The sequence below is a fragment of the Sorex fumeus genome, unplaced genomic scaffold, assembly GCF_029834395.1.
Source record: "Sorex fumeus unplaced genomic scaffold, SorFum_2.1 ptg000063l, whole genome shotgun sequence".
NCBI lineage: Eukaryota > Metazoa > Chordata > Mammalia > Eulipotyphla > Soricidae > Sorex > Sorex fumeus.
Window position 1 is genome coordinate 69,351,332 of NW_026606120.1, and position 21,402 is coordinate 69,372,733.

Here is a 21,402-nt window from a genome sequence, read left to right on the forward strand (position 1 = left end):
CTCAGCCTGAGACACACCCTTGACCAGATTCAAGAATTCCTCCCTGGGCCCAGGCCTCCTCCCAGCCCTAGAGGCTGCCTCTGTGTGGAAGTGTCTCCTCGCTGCTGACCTGGGTCCAGCCTGTGTCTTTCCGGGGGAGAGCTGAGAGCTGTCTCCCCCCAGAGCACAGTGACTGAGCACAGGAAGCATGTGCCACGGCCTCCTGGCCCCTGCACTGCACTAATAGCCTGGTACTGACATGAGGTGGCAGCTCAGGTCTTTAGTAGCACTGTAGCGCTGTCCGTCCATCCCCCTCCCCCCCTTCAACAATATGCTCGAGTGGGCACCAGTAACATCTCCATTGTGAAACTTTTTTGTTACTGTTTTTGGCATATCAAATATGCCACGGCGAGCTTGCCAGGCTCTGCCACTTGGATGGGATACTCTCAGTAGCTTGCCAGGCTCTCCGAGAGGGACAAAGAAATCGAACCCAGGTTGGCTGCGTGCAAGGTAAACACCCTACCCTCTGTGCTATCGCTCCAGCCCAGGTCTTTAGTAACCCCTGTTAAATTTCCAAGCTCCACTGCCAATCCTCCTTCTGCTTATGGGGCAAGCACATTCCCGGTCCCTGGGCTGCAGCCTCAAACATACTCCCATTGGGCTTCGTTCCTGCATTCCGCAAACATCAATAATGTGAATTTTGGGGATTTCACAGATATTTCTCAGGCTATTGGAGTGCCTCTTCCCAATCAAAGAGTCAGCCTGCGGATGTCAGGAGCAGCACCCCTCAGCTGTCCTGTCTTTCCTGGAAGGACCCCTCCACTAGGAAGGCCTAAACCTCTAGCCTCTCCACTCACACGTCCGTTCCCCGTGTCAAAGCTGTGTGCAATCTCTCCTCTTCTCTTTCCTGGGAAGTTTAGGACCCAGGTTAAGAAAAACAAAGACTAGCCTGAGGCTTGTATCTGCACTCACAACCTGGCATGTCTGTGAGGTGCCAGCCCAGGCCTTTCCCTGGGAAGAGCTGTTCCCGTGACATTCTATTGCCTCTGGTTCCAAAGAGAACTTTAAGAACAGTTTTGCACAATGGAAGGCCCCAGGCTCTTTGCCAGTAGGTACCAGCCACCATACACTGGCAGCAGAACCCATTTCATCCTCTAGTCTCCTTAAGTTTTATCACCAACCTAAAATATACCTCCTGATGTTTCTCCATTCTTTTTAGCTCAGGTCTTACTCCTGGCTCTGCATTCTAGGGGTCACTCATGGCAGGCTTGGGAGACCACATCAGATGCTGGGGATTAAACCCTGGTAGGCTGTACCCAAGGCAAGCACTTTCCCCACTGAACTCTCTCCAACCCCTCTCCACCATTTCCTGTGTTATGTTCAATTGTACAGGCTCACTGCTCTCCCTCATGAATATGGATGAGTTTCTGCCAAACTACTAGAATATGTATAAGCTGTGATGTCACCCTTGCTTCTGCTGCACATAAAATCAGACCCTTTCTACTCCCTCTGAATCTGTTCTCTCACCTGTGCTGGTGAATGTCCTCAACTTGTTTCATTTGTCAAAAAGGGATTTTTTAAATTTTTTATTAGTGAATCACCACGGGGTACAGTTACAGACTTACAAACTTTCATGCTTGCATTTCAGTCATACAATAGTCGAGTACCCATCCCTCCACCAGTGCCCATTTTCCACCACCCCTGCCCCGTCCGCTCCACCCCACCCAGCCTCTGTGGCACGGCATTCCAAAAAGGGATTCTTTTTAGGTGTTTTTTTCTAAGACACACTCACAAACCCTGTTATTATTCCCTTCACCTCCACCCCAAAAGTCAAGATTTGCATGAAACAGAATGTGCACTGGAAGTTGAGTCAAAGATGGTATTAGGGGCCCAGAGCAATAGTACAGCACGAAGGGTGCCCAGCATGTGGACAACCCAGGTTTGCTCCCAGCATCCATGTTTCCCTACACCACCAGAGCAATGCCCGATTGCAGAGCTAGGAGTAGGTCCTAAGCATGATTGAGTGTACCCCCTCTCCTACCCCCCCAAAAAATAATCAGTATTAGGCAAAAACACCTGTCCCAAAGCCTAGAGAAATGGAGTTTGTCCTTGGTTTACCCTTTCCCAAAAAAAAACTTATCCTTTTAGTTTTGGGGCACACATGCTGTGCTCAAGGATCACTCCTGGCAGTATTCAGGGCATATATGGAGAGCCAAGGACCACACCAGTAGTGACATACAAAGGTCAAGTGCTTTAATCCCTCTTCTATCTCTTTCTTCACTTTCAAACTGGATTTTTATCTATAGAAGGTAAGTTTGATACCTATTTTTTTTTTTGTTTGGGGGCCACACCTCGCATTGCTCAGGACTTACTCCTGGCTCTGTGCTCGGGATTCAAAGGACTCAGAGGACTATGTGGGGTGCTGGGGATTGAAACCCGGTCAACCATGTTCAAGACTAACACCCCGTCCACACTCCAACCCTCTCTAGTCTTTCCTGCAAGGCCATTATAAGAATTTACATTATGCTGATACTTTCAGGTCAAGTTATCCAGGGTACATAAAAGAGGGAAAAGTTACAAGGCAATACAGTAACACTAGGAACTATTGTACAAGGAATATGGTAACACTAGCAACCCACAGAGGGATTGGGGGGTGGCCCAACTGCAGACACCTGCCTGGGACTTCTGCAGCCCTGGACTCTGGCACTGACCCATCTCACTGAGAGCCCAGGGTCACATCATTGCCAGCGTACATGATGGCGTATCACAATACCACCAAGTGTGTGACACCACCAAAATCCCACAATAAAATGACTTTTTTTTTTTGCTTTTTGGGTCACACCCAGCAATGCACAGGGATTACTCCTGGCATCACTTGGGGGACCATATGGAATGCTGGGAATCGAACCCAGGTCAGCCACGTATAAGGCAAACGCCCTATCCGCTGTACTATCACTCCAGCCCCAATAAAATGACTTAAAGAAAACCCAGAGACTCCTCCGTTGGAATGAAACATTTTAATTTGACGGCAGCACTTAACACTGTACCGGGAGCACCCCTGGCTCCCAGAATTTCCTTGTGGAATGTCGAGAAGTTCTGAGATGACTAGAATTGCTATGGCTGGGTCCCTGGATGAGCGACGAGGAAACAGAGTGGAAGAGCAAGCTGGTGGTGTGTCCCGCTCATTCGTAGATCCAGTTCTGGGCACAGCTCTTGTAGCTAACAAGCTCCTCGGGGCTGAACCATAGGCCAATCTCCTTCTCTGCACTCTCCACGGAATCACTGCCATGGATGATGTTCCTGGAGGGGAAGACAAAGCCATGTAATCACCACCAGGATTCCACTGCCAGAAACCCTGTACTCCCAGAGCCCGAAGGCCTGCAGCGACTGCAACAGCGAAAGCTCCATGACGCTAATGCAGAATGCACCCTACTCCACCAGCTCTCCTAGCAACGGTGCCAGAAGTGAGAACCCTAAGGAAGGACTCTGGCCCACCAACTTCTATCAGACGTTCCTTTCCCAAGAATCACAGCAGCCCCTCGTGGCTGACAAACAACGGCAGGGTCCCTGGAAAGACAAACCCAAGCGAAAGGAAGGCAGGACAGCGGGTACGGTGCTCGCCTTGTATGTGGCCAAGCCAGTTCCGATCCCCGGCACCACATATGGTACCCTGAGGACTGCCAAGAGTGATCCTTGAGCACAGAGCCCTAACTTAGGCCTGAGCAACACCAAAACTAAAAACAAAAAAAAAAAAAAAGAAAGAAAGAAGAAGGAAAACAATGATGTCTGGCTAAAACCGCAGGCCAGAAAGATAACTCAACAGGCTGGAGAGCATGACTAGCACACAAGTGGTCAGGGTTTGCGCCCCAGCACTGAGGTAGGTGTGGCCCCAAAACAAAAACTAGCTCTGTGAAAGTGTCAAGTCCAGACTCAGGGACCCAGATTCTTTAGGCACCAAACTCGGATTTCAAAAAAGCACCAACTGTGGGGGCTGGAGTGATAGCACAGCGGGTAGGGCTTTTGCCTTGCATGCAGCTGACCCAGGTTCAATTCCCAGCATCCCATATGGTCCTCTGAGCACCACTCAATTCCTGAGTGCAGACCTAGGAGTAACCCCTGTGCATTGCCAGGTGTGACCCCCCCCCAAAAAAAAGCATCAACTCTTAGGGACCCTGGGATAGTAAACTAGGTAGGGCATTTGCCTTGTCCCTAGCTCCTGGCACCCCATATGCCCTAAGCCCAACCAGGAGTAATCCTGAGTGCAGAAACAGGAGTAAGTGATGACCATCAATGAAGTCCAAAACCAAAACAAAACAAAAAAGGAAAAAGGAGTACCAACTTTCAAACTAGGGAAATGGCTCAAAAACCTGGTATACAAGTCAAGTCCCAACCCTGATACAGCCCTCTCCCCCAGTCCCCAAGGGAAAAACAAACAAACACCAACTCTCACCTGCCAACCTGGATGCAGAAGTCCCCTCGGATGGTCCCAGGCTTAGAGTCTGCTGGGTTGGTCTCCCCGAGCATCACTCGGCCTGTCTTCACAACATTCAGCCCCTCCCAGACCTCAGAACAAAAGAGAAAACCAATCTTAGTAGGAAATTTGGAAAACATTTAAATGAAAGGAGAAGGGGGGGGAACACCCTGAAAAAGACACCCAAATATGAAGCATCTACTGTTCCTTAGCACAGAGCCAGAAGTAAGCCTGGGTATGGCCCAAAACACACACTAAAATAAATCAATGAATTAAACGTTGAGTATAAGCCTCTCATATCTTCTCAACCCTCATGGAATAAGCAGCCAACAAAGCTCTGTATGAATGAGCCCCTACTCTACTTTTGAACTCAGCTCATCTGACTGTCCCTTCTGTCACCCCTAATTCCCCGAGGTCAGGGCCTTAGCACATGCAGTTGCCTACACTGAAAATGTTCTTCACTGTAATTTTACTCACAGCTGGTTCCTTCTCAGATTCCAGTTTGAAAACCTGTTCCTCAACCACAGTCACTTCTTGTCTCATCATCTGACTTCACATTTGTGCCTGTCACCAATCATTACTTGATAGATCTGATTATGGTTTCTTAATCATCTGTCCACACTCCCTTTTTAAGATGTGTAAGCAGAGAACGCCATGGGAACAGGCACTTACTTGATCTTATTCATGATCACTTCCCAGTGTTCAGAAAAAGCCTGGGACACAGATGACAACATCCACCTGGAGAGCTGCTGTAAAGAACAGTTCCTGCTCTCTAGGGACTGACATCAGCCAGGCCCCACCCTTCTTTGGTTCAGCAAATGCCTTCTGATGTTGGCTGGCCGGGGAGATAGCACTCAACCCAACAGTACAGCCCTCCCAGCCCCAGCCTCCTCCACATCCATGACAACTGAGCAATGAAGCAATACTCATTCCTTCCTCCTAACAGAGGCATTCATAGGGTACCCCCACACCACAGCACTCACCATGGCGACCACTGGTCCCGAATGCATGTACTTCACAAGGCCGCCAAAGAAAGGGCGGTCCTTCAGGTCAATGTAGTGTTCCTTAAGAAGGTCTTCAGAAGCCTAGTTCCCAGGGAAAAGGATGAAAAGGATCATCAGCAAATGATCTGAGAACCAAACAACAAAAAATATGCCCAGAGCTTTGCATTGGAAATCAGGTTTTCCAGTAATCCCGGACTCTGCCTTGCAAAAAGAAAAAAAAGACTACTTATGTGGGGGTGGAGCAACAGTACAGTGGGGAAACTGCACACAGCCGACCTGGGTTCGATCCCAGGCATCCCATATGGTCCCCCAAGCACCATCAGGAATAATTTCTGAGTGCAGAGCCAGGAGTAACCCCTGAGCATCTCCGGGTGTGACCCCAAAAAAGAATACTTATAGGCAAGTATTAGTTGAATATGGTTCAAGAATCAGCCTCCAAGAGTTTCCGATTTCCAGTGATCTGAGTTCATCCTCCAACAGGCCTGACCTCTGATGTTCCCCTCCACCACCAGAGAAGACAGGAAGGTTGCCACCGTCTTACCTGGATGAACTTCATACCAACAAGGCGGAATCCCTTCAGCTCAAAACGCTTGATGATCTCGCCCACAAGCCCACGCTGGACCCCATCAGGCTTGATGGCAATGAACGTTCGCTCACAGTTGGCCATGGTCCTGGGGACAGGCAGGTGGGGGAGTAAGTATACACTGAATACACTGGTATCCTCATCCCTCTCAGAGGATTACCCCATAAGCTGCTTTAAATCTGGGAGGTCAACTCCCAGTCTTGTTGGAAAAACACGGTTCTGAGGTGAGGGAGGTGGCTCGAGGCCAGGGGTGCAAGCTTTCCGCATGGAAGCAGCTACGCCCTCAGCACCAGGGGAGCAAGCCCCACCCCCCCAAGCAAGAACCAAAGTCCTATTGGAATTCCCTATCAACTAACGGTGACGGGGGTATCCAAAAGCAGAAGCTGTAATTTCATTTTTGTTTTGTTTTGGGGCCATACACAGTGGTGCTCAGGATCTGGCTGAGCCCAGGGTTCATTCCAAGCAGCGCTTGGGGGACCCCATGAATGTCCGGGACTGAACCCAAGGCAAGAACCCTACCCCCTATACAGTCACTGTGGCCCAGGAGTTGTAATGTTTTTTCTTTTGTTTTTTGGGTCGCACCCAGAAATGCCCAGGGGTGACTCCTGGCTCTGCACTAGGAAACTACTCCTGATAGTGCTTGGGGGACCATATGGAATGTCGGGGATCGAACCTGGGTGGGTGCAAGGCAAAGGCCCTCCACACTGTACTACAGCTTCAGCCCCAAGAGGTGTAATTTCTATTTCATTTGATTAAAAGTTTCTATTAAGTTCCTATTAAGCATATATTGTATATCCGATACTGTGCTGGAACTAAGGAGTTTTTTTTTTTTCTTCAGGAGGGGAGGGGATATACAGTGGGTAAGGCATTGCCTTGCATGTGGCTGACTGGGGGTTTCTCTGTAGAGTCAACTACACGGGGTCCCCGGAGCAGCGCCAGGCGTAGGCCCTGAGCACAGTTAGTGCATGAACCACCCCCCCCCCCCCCAAAAAAAAGACTAATCTTCGTTAACCATCCAGATGAGGCAAACTACAGAGAAATTCAAGTAAGGTCTGGCACAATATGGGACCATTCTACCTACCACCACAGCCACAGTGGGAGAAAGTTTGAGAGATTTTTACAGTCCCCTTCGCTTCACATGTTGGGAAACAGATCGGGAGCACTGAACCGAGGAGCCAAATGCAGACTCCCCAACGCTAGGAAGATTAAGTGACCCCCTAAGAAGTAAGGAAGAATCCGACCAGTCGGAGGTGGCCTTGGAAGACCTAAGGCCGGCAGTCGCTTGGGACGCAGTCCACCTAGCTGGGAGGCCTGGGGGAGTCCCCCCACCCCCGACCCTGCTATCTCTGGGAAGAGGCGCAGGTCCGGCTCGGGCTCTCCGCAGGGCGGCGGGGGTGGAGGGGGGACAAGCGGATGCAGCGCACGGCACCGCGTCCCTCTGAACAACGACCCCGGCGTTCCAGCACCTGAGTGGACCCCTGATCGTCCCGACCCGTACACCGCGGGGCGGGCTCGGCCAGGCCCCGGGGCCCTCATTCGCACCCCCATTCGTGAACAGCAAAGCAGAAACGTGCTCCAAGCTCATCGCGGCGCCCCTCCAAGAAGAGGGTCGGGCCCTCCGGTCCCGCGAGGCACCCGCGAGGGGGATGTCCAGGCAAGCATGCACTGCCCAAGAGAAAATGGGCCGAACGGGCCACAAATGTCTCTTACAGGGCGGTGGGAGGGGTTGGGGGGGTACCAAAACTCTAAGTGGCGCTGGAGACCCACCCGCGCTCATCCCAGTCTTGCATTCACCAAACGGAGAGCGGACGGAGATAAATAAGGGGGGTCGGGCCCCGAGGCCGCGCCCGATGGACCGGGCAGCGCCCGACTAAGGCGAGTCCGCGTGGCGCGAAGCAGGTTGGCAGCTTGGCACCTGCGGCCCCTCTCGTCCTCCCATCCGCGCGTCCCCCGCGGCGCAGAGGCCACCAGCACCCCGCTCCCCTATCCCCCTCCTCCTCCTTCTCCTCCTCCTCGGGACCCCGAGCCCCTCTTCTCACCCTCGCAGCAGACGCTCTCAAGCTTCAGCGATGCCGCCACCCGCACCGGAAACGCTCTCCGCGGCCCCACGTGGCTCCCGGGCCCTTGCGTGCGCGGAACGCACTTCTGCCGGGCTCGACTCCCCCGAAGGGCCCATTGTGACAGAACACCAAGCGGCCACGACTTCCTCTTGGGAGTCGGGTTTCTTTCCAGGGCGCACCTTTCCGGCGCGTGACTTCCGGCCCGCTTTCTCCGGCGCTTCCGGCGGGCTGCCATTTTGGTCGCTTCGGAGCCGGCGAGTCACTTCCGGTTGGGCTGGTTGGGCCGGGACTGACGCTGCCGACAGGGGGCGCGCACGGCCCGCGGGAAGCGGGACGGCGCCCGGGCGGGCTACCCGCGCCGTCTCGGCTCTCCTTCCCTCCAGCGGGGCGGCCCTGAATTATTGACGTCCCGGCTGCGGGCCAGCGTTCCTCCCAGGCGCGGTCCACGCGGCAGTCGGCTTTCTGGGAGCGTCTGATAGGACATCTGGGAATAAGGGGAAAGCCAGGAACAAGTGAAGGGCTTTCCAGGGCGAGATGCAGCAGTCTGCACACACTCTCTTCTGAGGAGACTTTTTGGGATCAGTTTTAGAGAACTATCCATAACAATGCAAAATAAATTATTTAGGGGCCAGAGCAATAGCACAGTCGGGAGGGCGTTTACCTTGCACGCAGCCAGCCTGGGTTCCATTCCCAGCTTCCCATATGGTCCCTGAGCACTGCTAGGAGTCATTCCTGAGTGCAGAGCCAGGAGTAACCCCTGAGCATCGCCGGGTGTGGCCCCAAAAGCCAAATAAATAAATAAATAAATAAATAATTCAGGGCCTGATCTTGGGGCAGGCTTGGGTGGTGGTTGGGAAAATGCAAAATGATGGTGGCGGGAAGGTGTAATGGTGGTGGAATTGGTGTTGGAATATTGAATGTAATTATTGTGAATAACCTTATAAAAATGAAATAATTTTTCCAATTTTTGTTTTAATTTTTTTAATTTTAAAAAATAAAGTAAGGCTGGAGCCATAGCACAAAGGGTAGGGTGTTTGCCTTGCACACAGCCAAACCAGGTTCGATTCCCAGCATCCCATATGGTCCCCTGAGCACTGCCAGGAGTAATTCCTGAGTGCAGAGCCAGGAATAACCTCTTTGCATCGCCAGATGTGACCCAGAAAGCAAAAATAATAATAGTAAAATAAAAAGTGAACGGATTTTATGTGTAATGCGCCTCATTTTGGAAGGGCTGTAAAGAAAAGGCAGGAGGGCCCTGAGATAGGGCAGGGGACCGGAGCTTTGCATGCGGGAGGCCCTTTTGAACCCTGAGTCAGCATCCCCCTAAACCCCCAACATCGCTGTGGGTAGCTGCCAGCACCACCGGGTGCAGTTCAAAAGCCAACAAGAAGAAGTAGGGACACGGGGAAAGAGGGGAGTGGGCCACGACTTGGACAGGTGGGTTCATTGGACCAGAGAGATTTGTTTTAATTATAGCTGACCCCTGATACCCTGGCATGTGCCCCCCACCCCAACCCTACCCTGGCTCCACATGGGACCTCAAAAACCATGAAAACATTTAGACACTGGGAGGAGGTGGGGCTGGAGCCTTGGTACAGCAGGGAAGGTGTTTGCATTGCATGTAGCCTACCCAAGTTTGATCCCCTCACCCCAGATGGTCCACCTGGCCCAGCCAGGAGTGGCCCCTGAGTGCAGAGCCAGGAGTAACCCCAGAGTATTGCGGGTGTGGCGAAAAAATAAGAAATACAAATTGGGAGGAAAATTAAGTTGTGGGCCAAAAGATAGTAAAGGGATTGTGGCACTTGCCTTGCACGCAGCTGACCCAGGATCCTGGCACCAACCTGGTCCCCAAAGCACTGCTGGGAGGGCCCCCTGGGCACAGAGCTAGGAGTAGCCACTGCACACAGCCAGGTGTGGTCCCCAAAGGTCCTGCCACAAAAAAAAAATGAAAATTGATTTGTAGCTGGGGACTAGAGCTTGCTGAGCCACTCAGTAACGGTGCTAAGCAACTGGACATTTGGAGGCAAAAATGGAAAGGTAGGAACCTCTCCTTGAAATAAACAAAACTTAAAACAAACAAAAACTTAAAAACAAACAACAACCAAAAAAAAAAACACTCAAAATGGAGAAATTTGGATGTAAAATATATAAAGCTTTATAGCATTCATGTGGAGTGGAGAGACCGAAATCCTCGAGACAGCTTCATGTTTGGAAGTTGAAAGGATGTGTATAGTGTCACCTGGCGGTTCTTGGGGAGTGACTATGTGCTGTGTTGAGATCCTGTCCCAAGAGAAGATGATCTTAGATCTTAGAAGTAGGTCATCACACACACACACACACACACACACACACACACACACACACACAAGGGTTACTAGGGGCCAGAGCAATAGTACAGCAGATAAGAAACTTGCCATGCACATGCCCAACCCAGATTCAAATCCCCTGCACAACATACGGGCCACCCCAGCCCCTAACAGAGTAATCCCTGAGCCAGGAATACATTTTGTTGTTGTTGTTGTTGTTTTGTTTTGTTTTGTTTTGAGCCACACCTGGTGGTGCTTAAGGCTTACTTACTCTTGGCTCTGCACTCAGCGATCACTCCTGGCAGGACTTGGAGGATCATATGCGATGCTAGGGATCAAACCTGGGCCAGCTGCAAGGCACACGCCCTACCCACTGTGCTATCTCTATAGCCTCAGGAGTGAGTTCTGAGCATTGTCAGGTGTGATCTAAAAACAAAAAGGGGGTTGTGGGGGCGGGGAACTGTGGTAGTAGTTCCCCAGACTTATTGTGGTCATTTGGTAATAGCACAAATGCCAAGACATTCTGCTGGATGTCAGAATCCCTGAATCTAATTTGGTATTCTATGTACATTGTCAATTGTGCCCTTTTTTGGGTGGGGGGGGGGGTTTACACCTGGAGATGCTCAGGGGTTACTTCTGGCTTTGCACTCAGGAATTGCCCTTGGCAGTGCTCGGGGGACCATAGGGAGGCCAGGGATCCAACCCGGGTCGGCCGTGTGCAAAGCAAATGCCCTACCTGCTGTACTATCACTCCAGCCCCAGTTGTGAGTCTCTTCTCCACTCCCTGATACTAGGGATCCCACCTGAGCCTCACACATGCAAGACCTGCAGACTGCCTCTGGGAAACATCCCTGGCTGTTACATCTCAAGTTTTTTGTTTTTTTTTTTAATGGAGGAGATAGTACAGGGCTAAGTGCTTCTCCTGAAAGCAGGTGACCCAGGTTCAATACTTGGCACAATATATGCTCTCCCAAGCATTGCCAGGATTGATCCCTAAACATCACCAAGTGTGGCCCCCAAACTAAAACCAAGCTACAAAGTGGAGAAGATATTTGAAAAAATATATTTGAAATAGAAATATCCTGTATTTAGATATCAACCTATCTAAATACAGATGAGTAAAGGCCTGTCTTTAGAATATATAGGTTTTTATTCCTATTAAGAAAATATATAAGATATACTGAAATATATGTGGTTTAATCTATATTTTTAAAAATATTTCTAATCTAATTTTTAAAAACAAATCTTGAAGGACCCAGAGATAGCTCAGTGATAGAGAAACCTGCCTGGCAGGCATGAGGGAATTCTATCCCCGGCACTGCCCCTCGTGTGCCAAGTATAATCCCAGTGACACTGACATTTAGGATCTCTGGCACCACAACAGAGTGTGATCTCTGGACACACAACCAAAGACTGTGACATTGGGGAGCACCGCCGCTGCTCAAGCGCGTAGCCACGTTGTGTGTGGCTTCTGGTCATTGCAACGACAAAGAAAGAGAAAGAAAGGAGAATTAAGCACCGACTCTCCAGTGGGGAGACGGCTCAAAGGACTAGACCTCCTGCTTTGTATGCAGGAGCCCCAAATTCACTCCCCAGCACTGTACTCCCCTAAATGCTACTAGGACTAACCCTGAGCATCACTCAGTATGACCCCCACAACCCAGCCCCCCCCCCAAAAAAAAGAGAATTCTCTTTTCTTTTCCTTTTTTTTTGCTTTGTTCTTTGTTGGGTAACACCCGGCAATGCACAGGGGTTACTCCTGGTTCATGCACTCAGGAATTACTCCTGGTGGTGTTCGGGGGGGAATCGAACCCAGGTCGGCCGCATGCAAGGCAAACACCCTACCTACTGTGCTACAGCTCCAGCACCCAAAAAAAAAAAAAAGAGAGAATTCTTAACTTGACTCAGTAGTGAGAAATGGTCCAATTGGAAAATGATTACATTCGATGATAGGGCTTAGCAGTAAAACCCTAGCCTTGCAGCAATGAGGCCCTGGATCCAATCCCCAGCAGCACAAAAATACATTTTTAAAAAAGGCAACAAAGGGACAGTACATGGGAGAAGGTGACTGGCTGACTCTGCTTGGATTCCAAGCTCAGATATGGACCCCCTACGCACCAGCAGAAGTGATTCCTGAGCACAGAACCAGGAATGAGCCCAGAGCACCACCAGGTCAGGCTCCAAAACAAAAGGGGGAAAAAAAATCACCAAGTGGGCCAGAGGCATGATTCACGACACTGGACACTGGAGCACACACTTCTTGCAGGAGCCCCGGATTCAGTGTCCAATCACACGGTGTCATTCCTCAGCCCACCAGGAGTAGTCCTAGAGTGAAGCCGGGTATGCCTCCAGCCAAAATAAAAAGATCAAGGACTCAGAGGAAGATCTCAGTGATCTAAAACACTGGCCTTGCAATCCTGTGGTCACAATTCAGTTCCCTGGGCATGACATCTGCCCAGTTCCATCTGGCACCTCTGCTGCCAGATCCCCAGCACTGCAAACAGCTTCCAGCTGCATCACACAAAGGCTGTAACCGCCTCCCATGAGCACCACAAAAGATGTGTGAGCGCCACGGCAAGGAAATGTAAGCCCTGACAAGCGGTACAACCCTGATCGGGGCATCCCCACCAGAGTGTGTGTCCAGAAAACATGAGAGCAAGCACTGTCACTAAATGTGAACACAGAGGATGCATATGTGGCACCACATCCATCCCCCCCCCACGCCCAAACCCCACCCCCACCCTAGACACCACAGCCAAAAATGTACAAGAACCACAGCCAGGTGGGGCGTGGCTCCTGGTTCCCTCATCCACAGCACCCACCCACAGCAACAGAGGGCAGAAGGAGGGAATTAAGCAAATAATAAAAATTAGAGGTAAAATGAAAGAAAGAAAGAAAGAAAGAAAGAAAGAAAGAAAGAAAGAAAGAAAAACTGATCAGAGGGGAAGAACAGACGTTTCTTTGAAGAGGATATGGGGATGGAAAATAAGTCTATGAAAAGATGTTCAGTCTAATTTATTTATCAGGGAAATACAAACTAATACCAAAATGAGATATCACAGCAGCCTCTCATAATGGCTTAAAGAAATAGTGACAGGGTCTGGAGAACTAGTACAGGGATTAAGTTACTTTCCTTACATCCTGCTGCCCCTAATTTGAATTCCTGGCACCTGATATGGTCCCCAGAGCACTGCGGGGGTCACTCCTGAGCAATGCTGGGTGGGTCTCAGAAAGAAAAAAAAAAAGAGAAACTGAATCTATTTATACATCACAGGAAGAAATGTAAAATCCTACAGCTACTCTGGAAAAGTTTGGCAGTTCTTCATAGAACAAAACATGAGCTCACCATATGACCTACAATTCCTCCCTTGGGTGTTTCCTCCCAGAAAGACGAAGCCCTGTGTTCTGTTCACACAAAAACTTACACACTAAAACTGTTCCTCGCAGCTTTACTTGTAATAACTGAAAACACTCAGGTAAGTGAATATTTTAACTGTGGCCCAGACTGATGTAGTGCAACTTATCAGCAATTTAAACAGAGTATCAGAGGGGCAAAGAGATAACTCAAAGTGCACAGGCAGAGGCCCAGTTTGTTCCGTCACCACATGGTCCCTCAGTACCTCCAGGGTGAGCTCAGAGCACTTTCCTAGCCAGGGATATGGCTAAAGTGGAAGCACGTGCCTACCCCGTGGAAGACCCAGGGTATAATCCCCTGCAGCCCTCTGCCAGCACCTCCAGGAGCGAACGACTCTCTCTCCCCAGCACCACCATGTATTGGCCCACATTAAAAAAAAATTATTGGGGCCAGAGTGACAGTATAGTTGGTAGGGCACTTGCCTTGTATGTGGCTGACCTGGGTCCCCGGCATCCCATATGGTTCCCCGAGTCCTGCCAAGGATAAGCCTTGAACACTGCTGAGTGTGACTCAAAAAAATTATTGATATGATAATTTGAATAGATCTCTCTCTTATGTTTTTTTTTTGGGGGGCAGGAGAGCAGCAGGGATGGAGAGGTTGATGGTTTGGGGCTATAACCAGTGGTACTCAGGGTCTATTCCTGGCTTTGTGCTCAGGAGTGATTCTGGTGGTGCTTAGGGGACCATATGTGGTGCTAGGGATTGAACCAAAATTGGCAGCATGCAGGGCAAGCTCTTTAATCCCTCTTTTTTTTTTAAAGAAAATCTTTTTTGGGGGCTAGAGCAATAGTACAGCTCATCAGGCATTGCCTTGCATTCAGCCAACCAGGATTTGATCCCTGCACCCCAAATAGTCTCCTGAACATCACCAGATGTGATCCCTGAGCGCAGAGCCAGGAGTAGGCACTGAGCACAGCCAGCTGACACTCAAAAACCAAAACATTCTGGTTTCTCCCCAAACTCAGCCATGCTCAGGGACCATTCCTGGCGGTCTTCAGTGGACCATACAGTTCCAGGGCTCAAACCCATGTCTCCTGCAAGTAAAGCATGTGCTCTAGCACTTTGAATGATCTCTGTCGCAACAATAGCTTTAAAGAAAGGAAGGAAAGAGAAAAGAACAAAATTTTAAAAAGAAAATATGAATTGAGTTGTTTTGTTTTATTATCTTTGTGGGGGGGGGGGGGAGGCACATGTGCTAGTGCTCAGGGCTTACTTCCAGCTCTGCACTCAGGGATCACTCCTGGGAAGGGCAGCATCAGGGGACAGCATGGGGTGCTGGTGATCAAACTGGAGTCAGCTGCATGCAAGGCAAGCGCCTTACCTGCTGTCCTATCACTCTGACCTTTTATTATCTTTTTGGTTTTTTTGGTCACCATAGCATAGCGGGTAGGTGTTTGCCTTGCACTCGGCCAACCTGGCCGGCCGACCCAGGTTCGATTCCTCCACCCCTCTTGGACAGCCCAGCAAACTACCTAGAGTATCTCACTCCACGGTAAAGCGTGGCAAGCTACCCGTGATGTACTGGATATGCCGAACACAGTAACAAATGTCTCACAATGGAGATGTTACTGGGCCCGCTCGAACAAATCTATGAACAACGGGAGGACAGTGACAGTGACAGTGACCTGGTGGTGCTCATGGATATATTCCTGACTCTGTGCTTAGGGATTACTCCTGGCTTGGCTTGGGGGACCATATGGGACTGAACCCTGGGTCAGCAGTGTGCAACATCAGCACTTTACCTGCTGTTCTGTCTGACCCCAACTTAGTAGAGTTGCTTGCTAAGTTCTGTTTTGTGGCTGGCACCGCAGACCACTACTTCTCAAGCCTCTGTGTACAAACAGGTCCCCAGGGATTCCTGAAAAAAATGCACATCCTGATTCTACAAGATCATGGCCTACATCCTTTTTTTTTTTGTCCTTTTTCTTTTTGGGTCACACCCGGCAATGCACAGGGGTCACTCCTGGCTCATGCACTCAGGAATTACTCCTGACAGTGCTTGGGGGACCATATGGGATGGTGGGACTCGAACCCGGGTTGGCCGCGTGCAAGGCAAACGCCCTTTCCACTCTTCCCTTGCTCCAGCCCCCCACCCTTTTCTTTAAATAGATTATTTTAGGGCCAGTGAGAAAGTCCAGAGGTAAGACAGTTGCTTTGCATAAAGGACAACCCCTCTTCAGTCCCTGGCACCTTGTATGAATCCTTGAGTATCTCCTTGAGTAACCCTTGAACACAGAATGAGGAGTAAGCCATGAACGTGGCCAGGTATGGCCCAAATACTCCCCACTTGCCCCCCAAACACTGAAAATAAGTGAAGGGTTTCCATCCTATAAAGCGGACGGTCTTGCTCGGGCAGACGCTGGAGGAAGGGACATGCAGGAGCAAACAGGAAGGTCTCTTATCTTTCTGGAAGTCACGCTAATTACATGACTCTGTCCTAATCTTTTCTTGCTACACACAACCCTCCAGATTCCCACGGATCAATATTTCCCCCAAACCAAATCAGAAACCATTCAGAATTTCAGAATACTGTCTAGAGAGCCCAGTGGGTTGGATCACATGCTTTGTGTGCAAGAGCCACAGCTGAGATCCCTAACACCACATCCGCATCTGAGCACTGAACGGGAGGAACCCAGAGCACTACTAGGTATGGCTCCCAGAACAACACAAAATGTATGGGGCCTGAGCTATAGTACAGCGAGTAGGGCACTTGCCTTGTGTGAGACCAACCCAGGTTCGATTCTTGCTACTCCATATGGTCCCCCAAGCACCACCAGGAGTAATTCCTGAACTTAGAGCCAGGAATAACCCCTGAGCATCACTGGATGTGGCAAAACAAACGAAAAACACCATTGGGGCCTGGGTGATATTAGAGAGGACAGGACGCTTATCTTGCAGCAGCTGACCTGGGTTTGATCCCTGGCATCCTTATGGTCAGCCAGCCCCACCAGGAGTCACCTCTGAGCACTGCTGGCAGTGGATCAGGGTGGCCCCAAAACAAAAATAGACAAAAAACCCCCCAAAAACAAAGAATTTGAAAATAGGAACAGAAAGATGGCTCCGAGCTAGAACGGTTTGATACCTGGGCTGCCTGTCTCCCAGGATTGATGCAGAATCCCCCATTATGCCTGATGCTGTCCCAGTGTTTCACCAGGTGTGATCCAAATACAAAGCAAACTCTAGGAATACTGAACAGCATTCTTCCATTCTTTGATGGCTGCTCATTTCTCAGATGGTTTTCCCTTCCCTGCAGGTATCCCTTTGCTCTTGGGTATTTTTCTGACTTCTAATACCAATTTACCTATCAGTTTATCTTTTTGTGCAACCAAATCTCACCTCCATTATAAAATCTTTTCTCCATTCTTTTTCAAGGCAGCTCTGCGTCTACTCTTTCTCACTACAACAGTTGAAATAATTTGTGCAAGTCATCAAAATGTATTTCTGTTATTTGTGGGATGGCTGAACCTATAAAATTTGCCAGTATTTTTTTTTCTTTACACCCAGCGATGCACGGGGGTTACTCCTGGTTCATACACTCAGGAATTACTCCTGGCCATGCTCGGAGGACTATATGGGATGCTGGGAAACGAACCTGGGTCGAGCCACATGCAAGGCAAACACCCTACCTGCTGTGCTATCACTCCAGCCCCTTCCAGTATTTTTTTAAGGACCGTACCTGGCAGTACTCAGGGGGTTCTCCAGGGGTCATATGATGCTGGGAATTGGAATTCAAGGTCTTAAAACACTTGAGCTATGTCCCTGGTCTGAGGCAGGTTTATGGTGTTGTTGTTGTTGTTGTCGTTGTCGTTGTTGTGTTTATTTTTTTTGAGGAGTGGGCCACACCCACCAACTCCTGGCACTGTGCTCAAGACTCACTTATGATGATGTCTGGAGCACGTTATGTGGTACTGGAGACCAAACTGAGCTGAGCTGCATGCAGGCCAAGCTTCTTAATCCATGTTCTGTCTCTCTGACTCCCTGTTGTCCCTGCCTTTAAATTTGTTGTTTTTGAGCCTGGGTGCAGCTGGAAATTTCTTGCAGTACCGGGTATCACAGACAGGCGAGCTTCCAGGATCAAACTTGGCAGATAGGGGATGAGGGGATTTCATTTTTTTATAACCTGCCACTACACTGTTCCTCCAGGCCCATGTTGATCATTGTTTCCTGAGTATATATTCGTTGTCATCTTTGTGCCAGGCTTTTTACTAGACACTGGGAAACAGCTATTAAAACCAGCTCAAAATAATTTAAGAGCCAAATTAAAAATTAAGAACCAGCAAGCTCTTCTGGGCAGGAAATGTTATACTTGTTGTGCCCTTTTTCCCCAACGCCTAAGACAAGATCAGGTTGAACCCTTGCTCTGAAACCTGTGGTTAGGTTTTCAGAGACAGACCAGGCCTTGGGGCCAGAGAGATAGTACAGGAGTTAAGTCTCTTGCTTCAAATGGGGTGGACCCTGGTTTGATCACCAGCATTCAGTAACAGCCAGGAGTAGCCCCTGAGCACCTCTGGGTGTGCTGTGTCCCCACACACAGCAACAACAACAAAAAGACAGAGTGGGCCTAAAGGGACCAGCCTAGAAGGAAACTTACTGTTCACCTTGGTGCCCACCAGCAGACTACAGATCACTCTTTCTAAAAATGCGCTGCCCTGTTCCTTTCTTGTAAAAACCACTTTTTGTGACTCTGCCGACCAGATGGTTACTTTGAGGATGTGAATCTACCATCTTCCAACCTGCTGGCCCGTTGCCAATGAAGCTCTTCTTCACCCTGTCACTGAGTCACACAGTGGGCTCTAAGGGACAGTGGCACCGTCCCTTGGCAGTTACATTACAAATGAGAGCAAATCGTTGCCTGCTTCCCTAGCATCCCTTGCCTACACATCTTGAAAACGAACAACAACAGAAAAAAGAAACAGCAAAATCCAAAAATAGAACTTTGGGGTACTCACTAGTGAAATGCAGAGAATTGAAACAGGAAGCTTTGAGGATAGGAGAGTGAGCTGAGAAACAGCTCCAAATTCTAGAACTTGACGGACTCCTGAGGCCATCTAGATTACTCAACCAAGACAGACCAGAAGAGATGGCCCAATTTCGTAGTGTTTGTTTCTTTGGCCACACCTGGCTGTGCTCGGGGATTACTCCAGCTGGGCTTGGGGGGCTGTATGCGCTCCCAGGCATCTAACATGGGCTGGCTGCATGCGAAGCCAGCACTGGGCTCAACACCAAAGATTATACTGGCAGGGACAGAGAGATAGCTCAAAGGATCATGCCCATGGTTTGCATGCAGGAAATTTGGTCCCTCTATGGTTCCTCTGACACTGCTGGGAGTAACACCTGAGCACAGAGTCAGGAGTAGCGCCTGAGCATCACCAGGTCACAATGGCACCTGGAGAGAGTTAAAGTATTCACAGTGAAGAATCCAACTTCAATCTGAAGTGTAGATTGGATAGGGAAAGGTTATTGATGAGATCATCAATAATCAATAATGGAGAGATTAACTTCTCTGGATTAAAGTGCTCAAAGGGGCAGTATGTAACTCAGTGGTAGAGTCCTTGCCTTGCCTATTGTGAGGGCCTAGATTCCACCCAGCACACCCTTCCCCATAAATAAGTGGTCAAAGGAATGTTTACGGAAGAATTCCTAGGATTCCTAACATGTTGTATGAATTGATTACCTATGATTCACAAGGGACAGAAAGGAACCAAGTCCTAACATCAATAATGCTTAAAAGCATTGGTGTCTTAAAAAAAAAAAAAAACGTGAGGATGAGACATAGTTTCGCCACTTATTTATGTGACCTCGAACAAGTTCCTCAGCATTGCTAAGCCTCAGTTTCTATATTTGCTAGCTGGAATAATAATAGACACTGTGTCATAAGATTGTTGTGAAGATTACATAAAATAATTCAATAAAACTCTAACACTGTGTCTATCACATAGTAAATAATGTCAGCTGTGTGGTTGTTGCTTTTTTAATAGCTACTGTTGATAAAAATTTCCATCTAAGAATTTGTGACAATAATGACATTCATAGAAGGAGGAAAGACCAGGAGAAAATGAATTTGGTGCAATGTCTCTGGAATACGTAGACACAGATTATGGAGATGAAGAAGTTCAATAATCAGAGTGGTGATTTAGCATTAATCTTCCTCTTCCTTTCATGTGGTTTGACTCACTGAGACTTTTATGGGGAGACTTTGACCTGTACCTAGTTTCTTTTAGTCTTTATAGATGATGATGAGGAAGAGGAAGAGGAGGAGGAGGAAGAAGAAGAGGAAGAGGAAGAGGAAGAAGAAGAGGAGGAGGAGGAGGACGAAGATGATGAGGAGGGGAGGAGGAGGAAAAGAAGAAGGAGAAGGAGAAGGAGAAGACGAAAAAGAAGAAGGAGGAGGAGGAGGAGGAGGAGGAGGAGGAGGAGAAGAAGAAGAAGAAGAAGAAGAAGAAGAAGAAGAAGAAGAACAAGAACAACAACAACAACAACAACAACAACAACAACAACAACAACAACCATGCAGTCTGTGATTTCTATACCATGGCTGTAGATTTCTATACCATGGCTGTATGGTTGTACACATTGTAAGGATCTTTTTGCAAGCAAGCATCAGTTTGGTTTGATCAGTTGTGCTGCAGCGTGGAAACCCAGCTGCAAGTCACAGCGGCTCAACATCTTAGACCATTCAAGCTACAACACAAAATATCATAGACGGGGCAGCTTCTACACCAGAAGCATTGGTCTCCCACAGGGTGAAGGCTGGTAAGTGAACAAGGATACACCCACAGCTTCAGTGTTCAATGAGGATCACTTCTGTCTTTGGTCACTGTGTTCTTACTGTAAACCCATACCAGAAAAGTAGGAATCTCTCAAGTTTCCTACTATAAAGGAACCAGTCCTATACGTGAATAATTTATGAGTAAGATCCCTCCCTATGGCCCTGTCTGCTGTTGTGGGCGGACTTCGGTGAAGTAGAAGGAAGGGAGTATTCTCAGTGGGGATGTTGCTTTCATCTCTACCCACCTCAGCCTCCTGGGGAAGTGGCCTGCTGGATCAGGACTGAGAAGTCTGTCATGAACTCCTAAATGGTATGGCAGCTTGTGTCCCCCAGCTCCACTCAGCAGTCATCAGACGGCACCTGAGTCCCACTTGATCCACCCGGCGTGGGGGAAGGATCTCTGCCACCCAAGATTTCTCAGGGAGCCAAGGAACTCAGGTCATAGTGAGGAATTGATTTCTGAAGGAATAGGAAAACCGGGAGCTGGAGCAATAGTACAAGCGGGTAGGGCCTTGCATGCGGCCAACCCGAGTTCGATTCCCAGCATCCCATATGGTCCCCCCGAGCACCTCCAGGAGTGATTCCTGAGTGCGGGGCCAGGAGAAACCCCTGTGCATTGTCGTGTGTCACTCAAAAAGCCAAAAAAAAAAAAAAAAAAAAAAAGGAAAACCAGTTCTAACTGCTACCCAGGTTCAGTACAGGTCTTTTGCTTTTCCTTACTAAAGAGAATTTCATGAGGAGGGGCTAGAGTGATAGACAGAACAGCAGGTGGAGGGTGCTTACCTTGCACACGGCCAAACTGGGATCAATCCTCA

The 21,402-nt window shown here is 49.1% G+C and overlaps 1 protein-coding gene across 1 annotated transcript; it reads right to left on the reverse strand.

Moving 5' to 3' along the window:
- Positions 1–2,981: 2,981 nt before the first annotated feature.
- LOC130035853 (nucleoside diphosphate kinase A) lies at positions 2,982–8,217 on the reverse strand. The gene is made up of 5 exons (XM_056127772.1): positions 8,077–8,217; positions 5,996–6,125; positions 5,434–5,535; positions 4,430–4,542; positions 2,982–3,279 (listed from the first exon to the last, which is right to left on the reverse strand). Exons 2-5 carry the CDS (start codon positions 6,119–6,121, stop codon positions 3,162–3,164), a joined length of 459 nt encoding a protein of 152 aa, XP_055983747.1. The 5' UTR covers positions 6,122–6,125; positions 8,077–8,217; the 3' UTR covers positions 2,982–3,161.
- Between the last annotated feature and the right edge of the window lie 13,185 nt (positions 8,218–21,402).

Coding starts and splice junctions, on each gene's coding strand:
- LOC130035853 (XM_056127772.1), bottom strand. CDS start 6,121: ATGGCCAACTGTGAGCGAACGTTCATTGCCATCAAGCCTGATGGGGTC. Junction 5,536..5,995: donor TTGGTATGAAGTTCATCCAG/GTAAGACGGTGG, acceptor CCTGGGAACTAG/GCTTCTGAAGACCTTCTTAA. Junction 4,543..5,433: donor CGGGACCAGTGGTCGCCATG/GTGAGTGCTGTG, acceptor TTTTGTTCTGAG/GTCTGGGAGGGGCTGAATGT.